We start from the raw sequence: 20,174 nt of genomic DNA, 5'->3' as shown, positions 1-20,174 counted from the left end.
CTGGACCCCCCCCCCAACCATGTGTGTGTAATACATGTAAACACGCACGAACAGACAAAAGCCATGTGGGAGAACACAGAAAGGACGTCTCCCAAACAGCTCACACATGCCAATGAATCACAGTAGCTAGGCAGGGAAGATTCACAGAAGGGTCACCATGTGTCCCACTCTCTCTCCCCTCTCCCTGGGAGCCTTGAGGCCAGACTTTAGACTGCAGACACCCCAGGGAGGGACAGTGATCGACATGGGGTCCCCCACCTTGCTGGAAGCAGAGCCAGGTCCCAAGGCACACAGGTCCCTGCTCCAGGCTAACCAAGTGTCTACAGGGCTTAAGGACCAGGGACCTCTGGAGGGTCACTCCAAAGGGAGATGGCTCATCAATCTCATCTGACTGAAGGCGAGTATCCTGGGGGAGAATGATCTATTTACAAATACTATTTGGCAAGAAAATGGATCTGGGGGTGAGGGGACCAGGAGGAAAGAAGGCAGCTTTCAGCACTTCAAACTTGGTTCAGCCCAGAAGAATGTTCCAGACGACAGAGGGAGACTTGGAGAATGCACGCTGATTAACATGACAATTGAACCCAGATTATTACCCAGCCAAATTGGTCCAGTTGAAAATAAAAAACAAAGTAAGATCCCAAGAACTTGGGCCTTCTCAAATCATGTCTGCCACTGACCAGAAAGAACTAGGTGTAACAGGCTTTCTCTACCTTGGGCAAGAAAGCCATTTGGGGCTAAAAGGAGAGAAGTCGCCCAGGAAGACAGAGACGAGGGTCAAAGCTCCCCTCTGCACTTTCATTTTGACAAGGGTTTCTTTATGACCTCGGGGGAGCACTGTCCCCCATTCCACAGACATGGAATGCTGGTACAAGTCAGACAGGACACAACCTGCTGGCAGGAGGCCTGGGATCCTCTTGACTTCCGAGCTGATGCAATTCCCATTGTGGCTGGGATTCTTAACCTGGGATCCATGGATGGATTTCAGGGGGTCACTGGGTACAGCTGATTTCCCTTATTATCCTATGGATATCTCAGACATTTAAGAACAGCATTCAGAGATGGGGACCAAAGGCTCTGCCGCACTGGCTGCCAAGGGGGTCTGTGACACAAGATGAAGCATTCCTGTGCCGGTGGGAACCCCTGGCCATTATGCTGCTTCCCCACTTAACAAAGGGATAGACAGTAAAGAATGTGCCCTTTTTAGCTCCACACACTTCAATTAACAAGCCATTTAAAATTTCTGATTTATTTGTTTTCCAACATTGGGTCACTTGGCATACAAAAGTTTAAAAAAAAACTTTCAAGAGTGATAAATACAGGAAGGCACACAAAATTAACAATCAAGAAAGCACCTCTGTAGAGTCACAAATCCATGTCCAGGCCTGGCCAGCTGAGGAGCTCAGTCGAGGATCCCCATTCCTCTGCCGATACTCCCAGTGCTGCCTTCAGCAGAATCCAGGGGAGCAGAGAACGGTGCTGCTCTGGGGAAGGTGACTGGATGATGCAGCCGTGGGCTAACCTCACAGGAGATGCTGGGGGCCACTGAGCAGCCTGAGGCTGCAGGGGAGTGGAATACACCCAGCCCCTCTTGTCCACAGCCAGGGGAGCCTTTCCACTTGCTCCAGGGGTCAAGAGCCAGTGTGAAGACACCTAGGAATCACGGCTGGGAAAAGAGCCCCAATCCCAATTTTTCAGCCCAAGGACTATTTGGTGAGAGGTGGAGGCTTCCCAATCTCCAAAAGATTTGTGCCTTTTCAAAGGGAGTGAGCTGAGGACCCAGGCATGGATCTCTGTGTTAGGTTTCAAATAAATGCCTTTACCCAGAGCATCTGGTAAATGGCAGCATTCTGTACTTGGTCAGCAACTTTAACCCAACCATTCAAAGCTTGAATCATCACATATTCAGCCGCAGGACACCAAGAGGTTAAATGGGGTTATTCCTATTTAATAGGAGGCTGGGAGGCATAAGACGACCCCATCACCTGTAATGCCGCTCACTGGGAATGGAATCTAAGCCACTTGATGCTTCTAGCTCCCTGGACTGTGGGACACAACCCAGCCATTGTGTTTCTGGCAAGTCGAGTATTTGGGTCTAAGCAAAGAGGTGATGATATTGCAAACTCAACTTTCACATTTAAAAAGTAAAAAGATCTAGCCCACATTAGGAATTCAACAGAGAGCAGGGAGAGCCTGACAGGCTGAAGCGTGGGGCCTTGCTCACAAAGAGGGGAAACTTGAAAGGCCAGCAGGATTCACTTAACCTCATGGGTTGGTATGTGCTGGCTGAAGAGAGCCCTGGGGCCCAGGGCTGAAGTGGCCCATCTTACAGTGATCGACAGCAGGGAATTGGACATGCTGTGCAGGATGCTGAGCTCCAAGCTGGGGGCAGGGGCCAAGCCAGAGATGAGAGACCCGGGAACTGTGGGATGCGGCCTCGTCCAAAGCCACTGAGATTCCCAGCCTTCATCCCCTGGTGCTGCCCGTCAGCTGGAAAGGGCCCCCACCCCGCAGACCCGAGGAACCTCGTTTCTTGGCAGAGTAGAGGCTGCTCCCTCTCTAAGGTTAGAGAGCTTTGCAAAGCAGCCCGACAATGCAAGTCGGCCCCCAAAAACACCCAGGGAAAAGGGGCCCACGTTTTTCTTTTGTTCCTTGTTTTAAACACCTTACAATTGTATCATGTTCCATTCTAGATAAAGAAAGCAAACCCAGTCAGTCCAGAACATGGACCCTCATTCACTGCTTATTTACCAGCAAATCACCAAGTTCAATTCACAGATTTTGGTCAATTGTTTTTCATAAAATGAATGTTTATGCTTAATCTTGTAACTTAAGAAGTGAAATTATCCACATTCCTGAAAGTAAAGTTGGCATCTGTGCCGGGAGAAGGCTCTTTTGGACAATCATGCAAATCTAATCTCTCCCCATAAATAAAAACACAATCTGCCTCCGATATTCCCGGCCTTTCTCTGCCCGTCTGCCACCTCCTCACTGTGACCTTTGCAGACCAACAGCCCACTTCCTCAAAAGGTAGAGCTCAGACTTTCCAAGTGTTTGCCGTCAGGGATGCTCACAGAGAGGAATAAAGACTTTATTATCCCCCTCCCCGGCCAGAAAAAAAAGTGATCAGGACAAAAAAGCAGTTTTCTGTTATTCGGCTGAGAATTTCTTTCCATGATTTCTCCCATTAAAGTATAGTTTTCAAAGCAACCGCTAGGACAAAGGAAGCATCTAATTAGTCCATTTTCTTCTGATCCAAGAATGCTGAGCATTTACTGTCCCATGTGCGGCAGGATCGGCAGCGTAATGAGCACAGTCTCTGTTACTTAGCTACTCTTTGAACTCCAAGAACTGCTGAAGTCTTTTCTGATGCTCAGCAGATGCCTGTACGGCGCTGAATGAAACACAAATTCAAAGCATAAGCTTATTTTACGTGAACCACACAACACGAAGCCAACACTGCTCACAACGAAGCAGGCCCTGCCATCTTTCAGTCAGTCCGGAGGTCAGTCCATTCCCCGAGGCCCTGCTCTGAGATCTCAGGGTGGCACCAGGAGGAGAGCTCACCCGACGGGCGTCCAGCCTGTGCTGCCTACTTGGGACACCAAGCTCCAGGCCCAGCAGAGGCTTCTCTGGACCAGCCCCTGCATCGTCTCGAAGTTGTGGGCTTTCTGGATTGCCTTTCATGTAAGATCCCTTAAACCACACTGTGTGGTGAGAACACAATGGCCACAGGAAGCATTTTCAAAGCTAATGGCTTAGTGTTCAATACCCTTTTCCCTTTGAACCCAAGGATGGCTAATATTAGAGTTTTTCATTCTCTCCCAAATCTATCACTATACTAACACTAAGGCAGATCTATCCAGACACTCACTGTGAAGATAAAAGAAGTCGGCCCTTGTAAGGGGTCAAATGCCTTCACTATCTTACTCAGAACTGATAAGTGGACTGGACACATCCCTGTCACCTTACATAAGGAAGGTTCACAATACTGAACAGGGAAGACCAGAAGAAAGCTCCCTGAAGGAGCTTGGAGCCCTGAGTTCTAATCCTGACTCTATCACCAAAAGCCATGTCACCCCACACAAGTCACTTCCCTCCCACAAGATCTGGGCTGCACTGGCCGCTTCTCTTCTTAGGAGCAAGTGCTAGACGGGGAGGAGCACCAATGACCCTGAATGTGCAGGCCTCCACCCATCAGCACTGGTATGAGATGCCCTCAGCCCCTCTCTTCACTGAACAGCCTACACTCCTACAGTGTCTGTCCGTGGGGGTCTCCCTCCAACTTCCCTCAGATTTACAACTTGGATCTGCAGTGGGTGAGGACCACAGAGACCATGCCTAAAGCGGCAGTGGACAGATGCTGAGGGAGGCCTCTCTCTCCCCTCCAGCACCACTCTGGGCCTTTCTGGACCGGTTCTTGCTGCATTGCAGAAAAGCAAGGCCTCACCACCAGCCCCTCTTCACTCATTGACACTGAGCTGTGCAAGGGCAGACAGTCTTTCCTGGTCATTTTTTTTTTTAACTTATTAGACAATCTTTTGTCTGTGCCTTTCGAGCTTCAATATGCCGGAGACTCTGCGGTTCTCCAATCTGTCTCACACTTACAGCTTTTGTCTCTCAGCTAGAGCTACGGTCCTTGGAGGCAGAAGCATGTCCGACACTGCTCTGCATCCTCGACACTCAAGACTGTCCTGACAGCCTCTCAAAGTGTGGGAGCCCAAAGGGGACTGAGAACACCTCAGCGCAGGGCCCCCTTCCTAGTAAGAAAGGACTGCTGTCCTCACTGGCAGGGGACTCAGAGAGTGGGGACCTCCGGCTGAGGGGGAGGACACACCAAAGAAGGAGGATGGAAGGGGGGGGGGAAGGAGAAGTTGTCTTTTTTTTTTAATATAAAGATTTTAAAGACATTTATGATCTTGGCTACAACCAAGGACCACCCTCGATAAGTTCTGAGAAGTCTAGCACAAGAAAGCTGGTCACCAGGAATAATTGGTTTTTTTCAGTCACATCAACTCACAAAATTATCTACTCAGGGATGAAGGAGCAGCTCCCTGAAGCCCAGAGGGGGGCAAGTCACTTATCCAAGATCAAATGGGATCTTTGCCAAGCTCTAACACAGAGTCAGCATCTAATAAATGTCTGCTCCCGCCCCCCACCCCTTTTCCAAGGTCACACAGAGTCAGTGGCAGACACAAGATTAGAACTACAGGCTACTGATTTCCAGTCTAATAGTCTTTCCACCACACCAAGCTGCCTCACTCACAGATAAATTATGCTCATTGAGAAGTGACGGGAGAATTTCTATATCTCAGCTTCTCAAAAAAAAACCACCACCCAACCCTTCTGGCATTCTGACTGTATTATACCAATCTGCACGTTGATTTGGGTATACTTTCTTTTTTTTTTTACCGGGTTGATCTGACCCATCCATGGTCAGTAAATGTCCTCATTATCTCTTCTCTTCTCTTCTCTTCCTGTCAATAGTTTGCTATTTGCTGCTATAAACATCACCTGTGTTTAACTTATTTCCCAAATACTTCATGCTCTTTGTTGAAGTTTCTCATCATGTTTTCTTGGTGTAATTGGCAGCATGAAAGTCTGAATGATATTATGGGTTTCTATACACTGACACCTTGATAAATTCAATTCCTCCATTTTTGTTGAGATCACTGTATTTTCTAGACGTCCTGCCTAGACATTTGTAAATGATATTCTGTCCTCTTCATTTTCTAATATCTTTCTCCTGTGTTATCAGGCCAAGGAGTGCAATAGTTAAAGGGCCAGCCCCCCTTCTGACCAGTGTTGGCCACGTGACTGACCCGGGGTGAATCACTTGGCTGCTGAGTGCTCCAAGCAGGGTGGCCTGCAGTGCATGAGGCCTTTCCTCACCCGGGAGTTCCCTACACAAATGAAGGCCCAGGCCCAGCCCATCTCCCCAGGTTATCAGCACCAGCATTTCTAATAAAATCTCCACACGGCAATGGAAAGAATGCCAAGCTAGAAGTCCAGAGACCCCCAAGTCTGAATCCTGCTTCTGCCTCTTACTCAAAGTGTCCATGGGAAAAGCATGTCACTGACGTCACTGAGTCTGCATTTCCCCATCTGTAAAACAGGGATGATGAGACTCACACTAACACTCCCTCAAGGTTGGGTCAAGTGCTCTGTGTGCCTGAGGAGGAGTTCTGGAAATGGGGGTGATTATGTCCCACCAAGAGGGTAGGAGTGACTTCCAAACCTGATTCTGGTGGGCAGGCTCCACTTCTACACAGGCCATAATGGGGACTTCGGGGCTCAAGCATACCATTTTTATCACGAAAAAACTCTCCCTGGGCCTATTCTTCTGCATGGCTGTCCCAAATCAACATTCAATTCTGCCAGAATCTTCCCTACTGATAAGATTATGTGAATTTTCTAAATGGTCCTCAAGAAAGGACGTCTCAAACACACATGGTGGGCAGAGAGCTGGCCTTGGCATGAACGTGACCACAGTGGGCTGGCCGAGACTCTGAGCAAGGCTCTTCACATCTCAGACTCTCTCAGGAGAACGACTGGAGAAGAGGCCCATCGGAACAGGAGAGGGGATCACCGCAGGTCTGAGCCAGAAAGGATCCTGAACCTATGGCTGAGTCCCAAGGACAAAGGTGTTGATGCCCTGCTTGGCACTGATCACCAGCTGTTTGACTTAATGCCTGGTGCATGCCAGGGCCAACTGAGACACCTCACTGCCCTGGGGAGACAAGCCCAGACCACAAGCACATGCATGAGTGCATGTGTGTGCATGTGTGTGTGCGTGTGTATGTGTGTGCATGTCCATGTTTGTGAAACAGAGTGTGATTCCAGGATGACCTGGGCAGAGGCCAAGGACGAGCCTCAGCTCCACACCTTCAGGTCTGAGCAAAGGACAACTACCCACAGAGGCAAAAAGCAGGATAGACCCTATGCTGGCAGAGACCCCCCCCATGACCCTCTTCTTTTTGCTCTGATAGCTATTTTGTTGTTTCTAATTCTGATCATCTGTGTTTTCTTTCTCCTTTTTCTGATTAAGTTTGCTTACATTCTGTCACTTTCCTTACTCTTAAAAACAGCTCTTGTGTTTATTAATTCAGTATTTTCATGTTCTTAACTATTTCTTTTAGTTCTTAACATTATTTTCTCTTCCTTGTTTTTCTTTGAAGGAAAAACATATGATCACAGAAAAGCAGCAGCCTTGGAGTCCGCAGACCTGGGCCCGGCCTACTCCCCCTTCTGACCTTCAGCCTGTCCCCTCCTCTCTCTGCACCTAGCTGCATGCATAAAAAAGGGAGTGGGACAGTGGTCACCAGAGTCCCTTCCAGCTGGAACCAAGGCAGGGCTCACAAGGGAGAGCCCACTGAGGAGGGTGGAATATCTCCAGGGCCTGCTTTAGGGGTCTCTCTCCAGCTGTCTCTTTTCAACAGGATTCACCAAGGAGGGCTCCATTCAGCATTCCAGCATTAGGACCTCGTACAAATGGGATTCTCTGCCCTGGTCTGTGAGCAGTGGTATTAAACACCTTTTCAAAAGGCTTTTCTCAAATGGTCAGGCCACTTGGGTGCCAAGTTTCTCTTGTGTTTTAAAGGAGAACCTCTGGCAGTTTGGGGGGTTCCTTGCTTTGCAGCCTGCAGCTCTCAGCCGGTCCCCCAACACTTCTCTACTCTCTTCCCCTCTATGTGGTACCTCTCACCTCCTACGGCCTTCCTTAAACAAGTCAACCATACTTGTTGGTCCCAGGCCTAAATCTTGAGAAAAAAGGCTCCAAGGCAGGGGCTGTCCTTCACACGCTTAAGAAGTTCGGCTCCATCCATTCTGATGATCAGACTTCACACTGGAGCCTTACTCTAGGTTTCAGATGGGGTTATCTCAACTCATAAAAGAATCATGACAGTCACTATGACCACTGTGAACCCCCACAATTCTCAAGCTGGCTGCATGAACTCCAGACAAGCACCGGACCTTGGAGTGCTGCTGAAAAGCACTCGCCCAAAGAAAGGGAGCAGAGATTCCAGACAGACTTACGTGAGATGTTCCCCAAAGGTGGTGGTTATCCTGTATATGGCAGTTTTCAGGGATGCACGGAGCGCAAACCTCAGGGTCTTATAAGAAGTGTCCACGAGGCTTCCCGAGAGCCTGGGTGGTCTGCTGGACGCGTGCGGCAGCTTGAAGTGTTTGTCGACTGCCTAAAAGACAAGGGAAGTTGGCCCGCTTAGAACTGGTTACTGAGGCCTAGTTCACAGGATCAGACTGCATTTGTGCATCTGAGGCATTCAGATAAGAAAAAGTCTTGCCAGTTGGAGGCCACCTTTGGCCAGAGAAGAGATCACATCCTTCTGGGATGTAAACTCTCAGTCCTGAGCCAAGCCAGAGAGGAGGTCCCAGGCCTGCACCTCCTTCTCAAGCTCCTGGAGCTTTTCCATTGGCTTGGCTCATCACCCAGGGCACACCTGGGCCAGTCACTGTACTATGCACCCAGGTGCTTGCCTTTTGGCATCAGTCCTCAAGGTCAGGATACAAGGAGGTGGTGCACACAGGCAGTCACTGCGTCTTATCTAAAGGCTGCCCGAGGAAAGGAATGTAGGACCAAGAAGAAGGAGAATGTCAAAGTGATGGGTAACCACACAGGAGAAGTTAAAGGACTGTTCTAACTTAGGTCATTTTAAGTTACAGCCTCTAATTCCTGCCCCTCTCAGAGAAAGACAGCCTCCATCTCCACTGCTCTCCTAAGCCCACAGCCAGGGACTCAGCAGAGATTACCAGGAGACCATTCCCCAGTAGAGATGCAGACGGCACAAAGATGGTCTGGACAAAAGGGGCCACAGTCCTCCCCTGCCCAGTGACTCTGGACAAGTCCTACAAGTAAACACATGGAGGGCTCTCAAGAGCAGGGGCAAGAAGGTGCCCAGAGGCCTGAGTTCAGACATACCCCATCCCCTGTTGACTGGGTGACCACGAGGAGGTCACTGCCCTTCTCTGAGGCACTGAAAGACCCCTCCCCATCTGACCTTTGGTCATAGCTTCTGACAGCATGAGGCAGAAAGCTGTCTGTGGCCCTCACCTCCTGCAGCATCAGCAGAGTGCTCAGGATGGTGGGGAGCGTGGTCTGGACGACTCCAAACCTGTCTTCAGTAAAGGAAGCTGCTACCAAGTGCGACAGACCTTGAAGGAAGTACAAACAAGCTACAGGTTCTAATGAAATCAGAATGAAAGCAGTGTTTCCTCCCATGGGACCCATGAGATGCACTGAGCCCTCTGCCTGGGCACAGGGGCTAAGGACAAGAACAGAGGCTCTGGGCTCGGCTCTCAGAGACCAGGGCACAGAAGGATGCCGGAGAGACGCTCTGGCCCAAGACCAGCACTTGGCGGCACAACCTGGGCCCCCGCATGACCAGGCAGGCAGATGGTCAGCGGGTTTAACAAAGTCTCATGCTGCGTGAATTCACCTCACCTCCTGCCCTATGACAAAAGACGCTACCACCACCAGAGAAAGAACTGATGGCATCTGAATGTGTACCAAAGCACACGCTTTTATTTTATTTTTCTTGGGGTTTTTTGGTCTTATTTTCTTTCACAACATGACTAATATGGAAATATGTTTTTTACAACTGAACACGTATAGCCAAATTGCTTGCCTTCGGAATGAGGGGAAAGGGGAAGGAGACTGTAAGAGAATTTGGAACTCAAAACTAAAAAAAAACAAAGGTTAAAAATTGTTTTTACATGTAACTGAAAAAAATACATTAAAACTCAAAAAAAAAAAAAAGAACACCTTACCTTCTAATGCCCAGATGTGCATTTGAGCATCTGAAAAAACTGCCTGGATAGAGGCCTCTGGATGCTAAAAACAAAGGGAAGCAAGTTCACTTTGGTGGTGGCAGCAGGCAGATGGCATGCTCTCACCCACCCACATGCGGCCCACAGTGCAACAAGCAACACCTGGGACTTGGGAAACCAAGCTGCAGCTGTGGGACCTTGGCAAAGTCCCTTTCTGTCTTGGTATTTCTTCCATCTGTAAAATGAAAAGTCTCAACTGGGGGCTTCCAAAGTCTCACTCATCTCCAAAACTCTGAGATTTAAAGTTAAATTCTATGATGGATTTTTATATACATTCACATTTTTAGAGAAGCGTCGCCCAGCAACAGGGGGTCCCCATTAGAAGGAGCAGCAGTGATCACTAGGCCTCAAGCCCAAAGAAGGAAAAGGGCCCACAGGTATAAAATATTTTTTTAATTAACTTTTTTCTAATAAAAAAACAATTTTCTATCCCCTCAATCCCTCTCCAAAGACACAAACAAAACCCTTTAACCAAATGACATTATCTCAACCAGGTGTGTAGCGTGTTTCAGCACTGGTCCTCCGGAATCATAGCCGGACACTGCACGGATGCCTTTACAATGTTGTCTTAATAGAAGCTCACCTGGTTCTGCTCACTCCCCCCCACATCAGTTCATACAAGTCTTGCCAGGTTTCTCCACAACCATTCCCTATGCATTCTTTATGGCTTAGTAGTATTCTACTGCATTAATGTGCCACCAAGAGCTGCTACATTTGTGTGCACATGCATGTGTGTGCAAGTGCGTATGTGTGTGCAAGTGCGTGTGTATGTGTGTGCGTGCAAGTATGTGTGTGTGTGCGCGCGCCCTCACTTCTTTCTTTGACTTCTTTAGGGCTGGTGTTTCTGATTTTGGGGGAGCATGTAGGTGGCCCAAGGGACAAAGTGGCAGACCTGGAGTCAGGAAGACTGGGTTCAAATCCTGCTTCAGTTACTTATTAGTTGTATGACCTAGGCCAAGTCATTTAACCTGTCTACCTCAGTTTTGTCATCTGTAAAATGGGGAAAGCAGCACCTTCTTCAGAGGGCCGGCGCAAGGAACGAATGACATGACGTTTGAAGAGCATTTAGCCAACCTCAGAGCCCCCCATAAATGCTAGCCATCATTGTCATGGAGAGCTGCAGGATGAAGCCAGCAGACTCACAAGAACTGTCTGTCCTGCTGTTCACTCACGTCCTTCGTGACCCTTTTCAGGGTTTTCCTGGCAGACCCTGAAGTGTTGGCCATTTCCTTCTCCAGCTCATTTTACAGAAGAGGAAACTGAGGCAGGAGGGGTGAAGTGACCTGCCCAGGGTCACCCAGCTGCGCAGTGTCTGAGGCTGGGTCTGAACCAGGGCCCTCCCGACTGTGGATGGTGCTCTGTGCCCTGTGGTGCCACCTCGCGGCCCAATTTACACACTGCTGTACAAACAATGTGGAGATGTGGGCTGGAGCCGTTCCTGCAAGTGCCCTGAGGTCTGCAGGGGGCTTTACACCCGCTCTCCTTTGTCCTCCCCATCCCCTGAGATGAAGCCCAAGGACAGAACCAGCCTCCCCCTGCTTCCCCCAGCCGACTCAACTATATGCATTTGTCACCGGGGTCTGGCTTCCAGCAGTTGGGGAAGAAGACAGGGGAGGCGGGCTTAAAGTGGAAAAATGGATTTTCGTTAATTCAAAAAATCACATTTCATTTTTAAATTAAATTAAATTCATTTTAAATTAAAAAGAAGGCCCTGGAGCAGAAGCCAGGCCTATGCTGGCTCTGGGCATCGTGCACCACGCCCCCCCATCCTAGGCATCAAGAACATTCCATGCCCGGTTCCCAGGACCCTGCCAGCCACCCTCTGTGGGACCCAGGTCCCTGCCCCTCAAGCCTGCAGCATCCTGGCCCACTCAACCTCCCCACCATCTTTTCCCTAAAAGCTCCCCTGCTCTCCCGCCACCAGTCACCTGCACGTGGAGGCCTCCCTGAGACACCCAGCTGGAGCTAGCCCCCCTCTGCTATCCCTAGGCCCAGCCAGGTAGGCACTCAAGCAATGTCTGCCAATAGTGGTGTGGATATAAGGAAAGATGTTTAAGCAGCTCAGCTCACTGACTGAGGACCCTGCCCTGACAGGGAGTGAGGGCATGCTCTGAAGCTGGAGGGCACACACTGAGATCAGCCAGGCATCGAACCTGGTGTTTGACAAGCAGCCATGGAAGGAAAACTCGAGGCTGGATTAAAAACTCACTGGAAGCCAACCTCCCTCCTTCCAGCTCCCCTGACTCTAGGCAGCAGTTCTGCTCAGCAAGGATGGATTAATGCAAAGCAGCCAGAGCACAAGAAACAGGGACGTGGCTTCCATCTGCCAAGGGACAGACTTCTTTGGTGTCTGGAGTTCCCGCCATGCAGGGAGGCCCCACCAGGGGCCCTCGACACCTGTCCCCCCTCAAGCCTCCCAGGAGGCTCCACACAGATGAGAGGCAGGCAGGGCAGTGCTGGCAGCCGGGCTCCATCACGACCTGCCCCAGCTTCTGGGCTTCACTCTCCTCATGTGTAAAATGAGGGCCTTGAATGCTATGATTCCTGGGTCTCTCTGATGCCAAGGTTCCTGCCTAAATGTTCTCTCAGCCCTTCCAGACCTGACATTCTGGACTCTAAGATGTCCATCTAGTCTGGAGTTCTTCAGACTCTGTAGTCCGGACACCATGGACAGTCAGCTTGGGAGAGAGAATGGACCCCTTGGCAGAAGCAGGTTTTTAAATGCATAAGATACAAAGGATTACAAAAGAAACCAATTAAAATGGCATTGTCATTAAAACAGGAAGGAAAGAAAGTTCCCAGCCAGCCTGGTCAAGGCCAAGTCCTCCCATAACAGACACTGGACAGATGGAGCCCCTGCAGCAGTAGCCCAAGAGCGCCTTGGTGTACAGGCCCCGCCTGCCCTTCCCCCCCCTCCCCCCCCCCTCCTAACCCCCCCCCCCCCCCCCCCCTAGGCTGGTGCCTCACCTTGCTGAAAAAGTACACAATCAACACACGCTTGGACAGGAAACTCTTCACCTGGACAGGGAAAGAGAGGATGAAGGACCAGGCTGGAGGGCACCACCTGTGAGTAGGTGGCACCGATACCACAGGGTACCACGGGGCAATGTGGCACACGGGCTCGGCAGGAAGACACTGCGGTCAAATGAAGTCCAGACCAGCATTGGCCTGGCCGGCTCCGTGTGACACACAGGGGGTCCCAGGGGCCCCAGCCTCCCCACCAGCTGGCTGCAGCAACCAGAAACTGGGGACCAGTCCTTGGCAGGAAGACAGCAAGCCACGTGAACAGAACTTGACTACAAAAGGCCGGGGCACCCTTGACCTCCGGGGCACCCCTGACCTCCGGGGCACCCCTGACCTCCAGGGCACCATCCTCCCCATGTCTTTTAACTCCAGAACTCCGAGAGAGCTGCGAGCGCAGCTAGCCCCGCCCCTTCACTTGACAGATACCCAGGAGTGGCGTGCTTTGTCCAAGGCACACAGTCAGCCCTTTCTATCCCCAGATCACAGCCTTGCCCACGACCTACAGCCACCATGGAGGAGCAGCCCTCCCCAGGGAGAGTCCGGGGGCTTCCCGTGCACAACGGCGCTGTCTGGGCACGCACCATAGCACTCTCTGGGTGGGCACCACGCCCCTCCGGCCTACCTGTTCTTGTTTACTCTGCAGCCACGAATACAGTCTCCTGGGCGGGCCCCCGCCCTTATGGCTGGCCCCACAACTAACTGGGGGAGGTGCCAAGGGGCTCCGTGGCCCGTTGCCTTGCAGGTCTAAGGAGAGAAGGGGGAGTGGATGTTGGGTTCACTAAGTTTGCTCTAGAGTAACAAAAATGTGAACACAGAATGTAGGTGCTAATTAGGACTGGGAAGAAGGATGCTCCCTCCATCCCTGGAACTAGTCCAGCAGCACCGGCCAGGTGGCCTCTCCCCAGACCTCTCATAGTCCTCCAGGCTTCGCTGCCGCCCCATGCTGGTGACCACCCCCTGCCTCCGCCAGCTCCATCACATCCCCCTTTACAAGGGAAGAGTCTGGAGGGCAGGGCCTGTCTGTCTGTCTCCTCGTGTACCTATATAGCCCAGGGCTGTGCACACTACCTGGCCTGGAGTACACGTAGTCACTACACCCTGACGTGGCCGCTCACCAGATGCAGGGCAGAAGGAAAGGAAAGCCAAGCAGTGCTCACCTGTAAGGGAAGTCCACAGTCGGGGACCTCTTCTCGTCAGCTGGGGACTCAGGGGACCCTCGTACGTAGGGGACTTGAAATCTCCTATGCCCATCATTCGGGTCCCTAGATTGTCACCAAAAGGAGAGCCGACCGGGGTGGGGGCATTGGGAGAAGCAAATTTGGAAGAAAAAAGGGACGCTTTCACCAGCGATGGCATCAAAGCCTTCGAGATCAGACTGGCCTTGGGAGTCTGAAAGGCAATTTCTTCTGCAACAAAACCAAACACACATGTGCGTTAGCGAGTGTTCCTCTGCCTGTGAGAAGTGTGAGGCCCACAGAGGCCCGCGCCCCCATTCTCCGAAGCCCCCTCCAATGTGGCCTGGCTGTCCATTAATGAGCCATCGGAAGCAGTCATGGTGCACGAATGTAAGAGACCAGAGCCTGAAGAAGCCCCAGAAAACATCCACAGAAGCCTGGGGAGACTCCGGGGAACCTGTGCAGAGGGATGCTGGAACAAGGAGAAAATGGACACGTCCACGAGAATGTGAACCCCAAGAGGCTGCAGGACTCTCCTCAACACAGGGACCACAGGGAACGGGAATCTGGCAAGCCTCCTGCCTCCAAAAACAAGAGACAAAAGGAAAGACGGGGATGGGGGGCATGGCGGGGCAGGACACGGCCCTGTTCTCCCCACTCTGCAGTGCCGTGTCAGCTGGTTAGCTCAGAGGACCAGTGTAACCTACAGGCTGCCTCTCTCCACCCTGGCTCTTCTTCCAATCCCCAGAAAGGAGGCCTCACCACCAGGAACATCTGCCTTCCTATGGGACCATGAGCATGCCACTCAAGCTCTCCAGGCCTCAGTTTCCCCATCTATACAATGGGGCTAATTGTCACACTGGAGACAGCGAAGTGGCCCACAAGAGGCCCCAGCAAGGGTGGGGGAGGCTGCCCTGAGTTACCTTCCATCACAGGGGACTTTCTCGGCTCCACGGGACCAGGTGGAGGCTTCACTCGTCCATTGGCGGCAGCAGCTTCTTGGTATATCACGAGTTTCTGAGTTAAGCCGTTTAGCAGAGCCAAGCACTCACGAGATATGGCCACCCAGTTGTGGGGGTGCCCCCCTAGAGAGCAGACAACAGCCTCAGAGATGCAGCCAACACCCCCATCACAATATGACAGAGAAAAGCGGGGGCAGCCTCAGGACTGGAGCCTCCCCTGAAAGCCTGTGCACAAAGCCCAGATGAGGGCCCCCTGCCCCCCCACACCCCTTCCCCTCTGCTTGTCCTCACTGACCACCCTCCAAATAACTGACCCCGCTCACATCCGGCCTTTCCCGCCGCCATGCTGAGACAGTCTCAGGCTCACTATTCCCACCTATGTCTATGAATCCCCACAGGGTCTTGGTCTGGGCTGCCCTCCCCTGGATGCCTCTAGTGTTTCACTGTCTTCCCTCAAATGTGGTGCCCAAACTGCTCCCATGGCAGCAGAGGTGGGCTGGCAGCATCCCTGCTAAGCCCGGCTGCAGGAGACTTTCAGGGCTGCCAAGTCCCACAACCCCCAATCCATGGTTACACACACACTGATACAGGGCTAGACCTCTTCCATGCTAGACCTGGGTTAAAAAAAACACTGAATGAGCTGTAGCAGGATGGGGCTTTACATTCACCCTCCTTGGGTTTGGCCCACCACTCCAGCCTGTTGAGACATGCTGGGATCCTGATTCCGTCATCTCTTTTTCCAAAATCTTCCTCCCTCACCATCAACCCAGCAGCCAGGCCAAAAGGACCCAAAGGCAAAAAAACTTACTATTTTACCATAAAAAGTCCTGAAAAGTAATGTAAAACCAAACCCAACCCTGTGCAGTAGGCACAGACATTTTTACATCTGAAGCCCTGAAAGACAAAGGACAACGCCATCAGCTGGATTAACAGGCTGGAAACGAAGGCCCCAGAGGCCGCCCAGTCTAACAAGAGGCAGGCTGGACCCTAGGCCCTCCCGCCAGCAGGGGGTGGCCCCGTGGGACCAGACCAGTCCTCTGATGGAACGTTCACCACATCCACTTCCACGTGAGGGGCTGTTCAGGCTGGGCCTGCCCTGCTCACACACATCATCTGCTCTTTCATCATCCCCCCTCTCTTCAGGAAAGTTTCCCTGCTTCTCATCATCTCTGGATGCCAGAGAGGCTCTATTTCCTTACTAATGTCGCTCAAACACCAAACAACAAGCCTCAATGTTGGGGGAGCACAGCTGAGGGGTTGGCACCCACACGGGCTCTGCAGGAAGCCCCTCCTCAGGCTGGCCTTCCCCTACAGAGCCAAAGGAGAGGTCACTTCTTAAGCAATTCTCAGAGACAATCCCAGCCTTCTGATCTAAGCTTCATCCTGGCATCAAACAGGGCTACCCCAAGTCACGGGATAAACCAGTATGTTTGGAAAGACTTCATCCAAACCCAACATTTCCTCCTTGGCTGACCTTGGTGGGATTCTTCCCCTCCCTAGGCCAAGGGCCCTGGGGTCCCTTCCAACTCTACAGCCAGACCCCAGGGGTCTCTCCAGAAGAAGGCTGCCTCTTCTCATGGCTGGTCAATCCGAGACAACACTGGATATGAGAAGAAAGGCTCTTTCCTCAACAAGCCCTGGCCCCAGGCAAGTGGCTCCAAGTTATCTGAGCTATCACAGAAACATCACTTCTATGTGATTTTTGTTGTTACACACACACACAGCCTACGTTTTAAAGAGAGATGTCTCCAGTATGTGAATTCTCACCGTATCAAAAAACAATGCAGCTGCCCCAGCTTTGGGCCTTCCAAGCTTCTTCCACTCCTTCCCCCAGCCCTGTCCCTCCCCCATTAGAGCACAAGCTCCCTTAGGGCAGGACCTGTGTCCCCATCATTCAGCCCAGTGCCCAGCGCACAGTGAGGGCTTAATCAATGTTCCCTTCCTCCCCTCCAAACCACCCCAGCTTCCCTAGGCTGCCCCCATTTCCCTGGGATGGTGGAAGGTGTGGGAGCTCAGTTTGCTTGCAGGGGGGACCTCCCCCAACCCCAGCTAAGACACAGAGCGGGAGAGAATTAGACAAGGCAGAGCTGGAAGCTCAGGCTGAGGATGGCCTCCCTAGCAGGGCCCTGGCTGTGCCTGCGGTGGGGGAGGACCCACACAGGGCTTGCCTGGGAGGCTCAAAGGATAGCTGCCTTTTTTCTGGACAGGAGAATGTCAAAGGAAAAAAGCACCAGAAATTAAGTTCTACCCTTCCATCCAGCCCTGACCCTTGCCAGCTATGTGACCTTGGGCTAGTCACTTCAGTGAAGCTCTTTACCTCATTTTTATTTTTTGCCTTTTGGAGAGCAGTTGGGCTTAAGTACCTTGCCCAAGGTCACAGGGCTAGATTTGTGTGTGTGTGGGTGTTAAGTGTCTGAGGCCAGAACCCATCCTGGGTCTCCTGACTCAGGCTGTGCTTTACTCACTGCACCACCTGGCGGCCCAAATGTATGTTTCATTCTACACTTTTTTTTTTTTAAGCCACTGGAGTTAAGTAACTTGCCCAAGGTTACACAGCCAGCTATTTTGTGTGGGTGTTAAGTGTCTGAGGCCTGAACCGATGGGCTCCTGCTCTTACTCACTGTGCCACCTGGCCGTCCCTCCTTACCTTTAAAATGAGATTTCTCAGAGATCCCTTTCAACTTTAAGATTCTACAACGGCACCCCCACTCCTTTTCTCTAAAAGTGTTAAGTGAATAATGTCTTTGGGTGGAGAAGAGACAAAGAACAAAGGAGAAAATAAAATGTTTTGGTTGAAAATCCCTTCCCTGATTCCCTGATGGCCTGAAGGGCCACCAGACTTCCCCCAGGCCTCACCTGCTGCCCTCAGCTCTGCTGGGCTTTTCATCTAATGGACCCCTAGTTTATCTTGGGAATTGCTGTTGCTGATTGTCATTTTTAGTGCTACCTTTCATGTTTATGTTACTTTCACTTCCAAATAAATTCCTTGAGAGCCTACCCTTTATGTAATAAAGACTTAAAAGAAGGGGAAGAAATCTGTGGAGGCCAAATAGCCACGCACCAGCCAAGGTCCCAAGGCTGGCAGGAGGGAGGGGTTCAGTGGCCAGGGCCACGGCTGGGGCCAGGGCAGGTGCAGCAGGGTAGAATTCTTCTCTTTCCTCTCCCCCCCTCCAGTCCCCCCCCCCCCCCCCCCCACCCCCCCCCCAAGGTGTAGGGGCCTCTGAAATACCTGGCTGGCTGAGGCTGAACACTTCTTGTCGCCTGGAGGGAGAGTATTGAGACAGCAGCATGAGGTCCTGCAGGGCCAGATACTGAGGGGAGACAGACACACACATACTTGTTAGTGTCAGAAAGCCCATGTGGCACAAAGCGCCCCCAAATGCATCTGGGGACCCTTAAACCCAGAAGAGGCCTTTTCTCTTGCTTACAGAGGAATCAAACAAGCCCCTAAAAACTAAGAGTCGGGATCCTTTACCCACTAACAAATGCAAATTAACTAAGCCTGAATTCAACAGGTGAGCTCTCCTGGGAACGGGAAATGGCACACCGAATCAAGTGTGTGCCCCCTGCACCTGGGCAGGCAGCCTGCCCTGCCTGCCAGGGGGCCTTGGACAAGTCACTGGGCCACACCAGTCCTGTGCTTCCTTCCAGCTCTCAGTGTAGAGCCCCAGGGTCCCATGGGTGCCCGTGTTGGTGTCTTGCTCCCTTAGACACAGATGTCTTTTTGTTTTCTTCCCAATGTGTAACCAAAACGACAAACAATGACATACATAAAATCTGGGCTTAGAAACCCCAGTAATCACTTGCATAAAGCAGAGTCTGGAATCATGGGAGCTCCAAAGGGCCTCACTGGTCCTATGTCTCACTCACCAGCATGTGGCTTCAAAACCTCCCCTTCCCTTGGTTTGTTCGTCACCAGCCAGCATGCCCACCCAGTGGCAGCATCTGAGGTGTGCCCACGCCCAAGCTGGCATCTAGACCTGTCAGTTTAGGGGAACCCCCCCCCCAGGGGATCAGTCTCCATGAGCCTCTCACAGTCACAGTAGGTCCGTTTGAGATCTCTAATGTGAGCAAGCCTGAACAAAACCCAGACCGATCCCTGGGGGTTTTCAAGTGGAAACCTACTCAGAAGCCCCTGCTTGGTCCCTGGACCAGCATCCGTACCAGGGAAAGCCCACTGAGACGCCTCAGGCTCCAACTCATCCCCCAAAGACTGTCACACTTTTACTCATCACCCAGTGACTGACCAGGGGGCAGAGACGGCACCAATCGAATGAAGCTGTTTAAAAACATCTCTCTCTAAAGTGTCTCCAAGTTACTCTTCCGTCACATCCTCAGAAATCCCCTTCACATTTATCCAACTGAACAAGGCCTTATTAAGGGTCTACTCTACATGACAAGTCAGGCAGGAGACACTTGGAACATGAAGATAAACAAAGGCCAGTCCAACAGCCCCTGCCTTCGAGGCCCTCGCCCTCTGCCAACAGGGGAGAACGCCAGCGCATGCCGTGGGTGCAGAGAGGAGAGAGGAACCGCACCACAGCTGCTTCTACCTGGGGAGAGCCCGGGGTCTAGCCCTGCCTCAGCCCCCACACCATCCACATGGAGCCGTTGGCTTCGAATTCCTTCCCTGACACCGAGTCGGCACAGAGGAGTCCTGGAAGGCTTCATGGAGGTAGGGCTGTGGGAGCAGACACACACAAGGAAGGTATACTAGCACCTCACCGAAGACAAAGGCTGGAGAAATCTCTCCACATCCACAGCAGAAAATGATCAGCTGAGGGAGGTGTGAGCCCAAGTGAGCTGCAGAGCCAACCAGTCCCTGGGAAAGCTAAGGCAGCACCAGACACAATCAGATCCTGGGAGAGGCCAGCGGGTCGGGTAAAGAGGAGCTGGGGGCTGGGCAGCAGCACGTACCTTTATGATGAGGGGGGAGCTGCCATTTAAGACTTTGGGTAAGCATTCTTCCAAATCTCCTGTAAACATGGGCTGAACAGGGAAGACATGAGCCTGAAATCAGAGAAGACAGATGAGAAAATAGGTCACTCGTTTGTGTGCAGGCAGCAAGACTAAGCCCAGTAACTGCTGTCAGGAAACCCAGACATCTAGTAACTGAAAACCTGTGACCAAACGTGCCCAGAGCACAGCAGCCTCCTCATCCCAC

General features: G+C 51.6%; 1 protein-coding gene across 1 annotated transcript in view; it reads right to left on the bottom strand.

The window, feature by feature from the left end:
* Positions 1–1,230: 1,230 nt before the first annotated feature.
* The window catches only part of LOC138164964 (nucleoporin NDC1-like), a 33,069-nt gene continuing 14,125 nt past the window's right edge, over positions 1,231–20,174 (bottom strand). Inside the window, 10 exon segments of the mRNA XM_069092969.1 lie at positions 1,231–3,394; positions 8,038–8,198; positions 9,074–9,174; positions 9,790–9,853; positions 12,817–12,867; positions 13,496–13,617; positions 14,031–14,279; positions 14,972–15,133; positions 18,240–18,321; positions 19,928–20,020. Of these exon segments, the coding sequence (XP_068949070.1) occupies positions 3,331–3,394; positions 8,038–8,198; positions 9,074–9,174; positions 9,790–9,853; positions 12,817–12,867; positions 13,496–13,617; positions 14,031–14,279; positions 14,972–15,133; positions 18,240–18,321; positions 19,928–20,020 (1,149 nt within the window). The 3' untranslated portion in view covers positions 1,231–3,330.

This window comes from Petaurus breviceps, unplaced genomic scaffold (genome assembly GCF_028583685.1).
Source record: "Petaurus breviceps papuanus isolate PSGF00001 unplaced genomic scaffold, PetGlider_PUasm1.0 207, whole genome shotgun sequence".
Classification (NCBI taxonomy): domain Eukaryota; kingdom Metazoa; phylum Chordata; class Mammalia; order Diprotodontia; family Petauridae; genus Petaurus; species Petaurus breviceps.
This window is presented reverse-complemented; position numbering and strand designations above follow the sequence as displayed.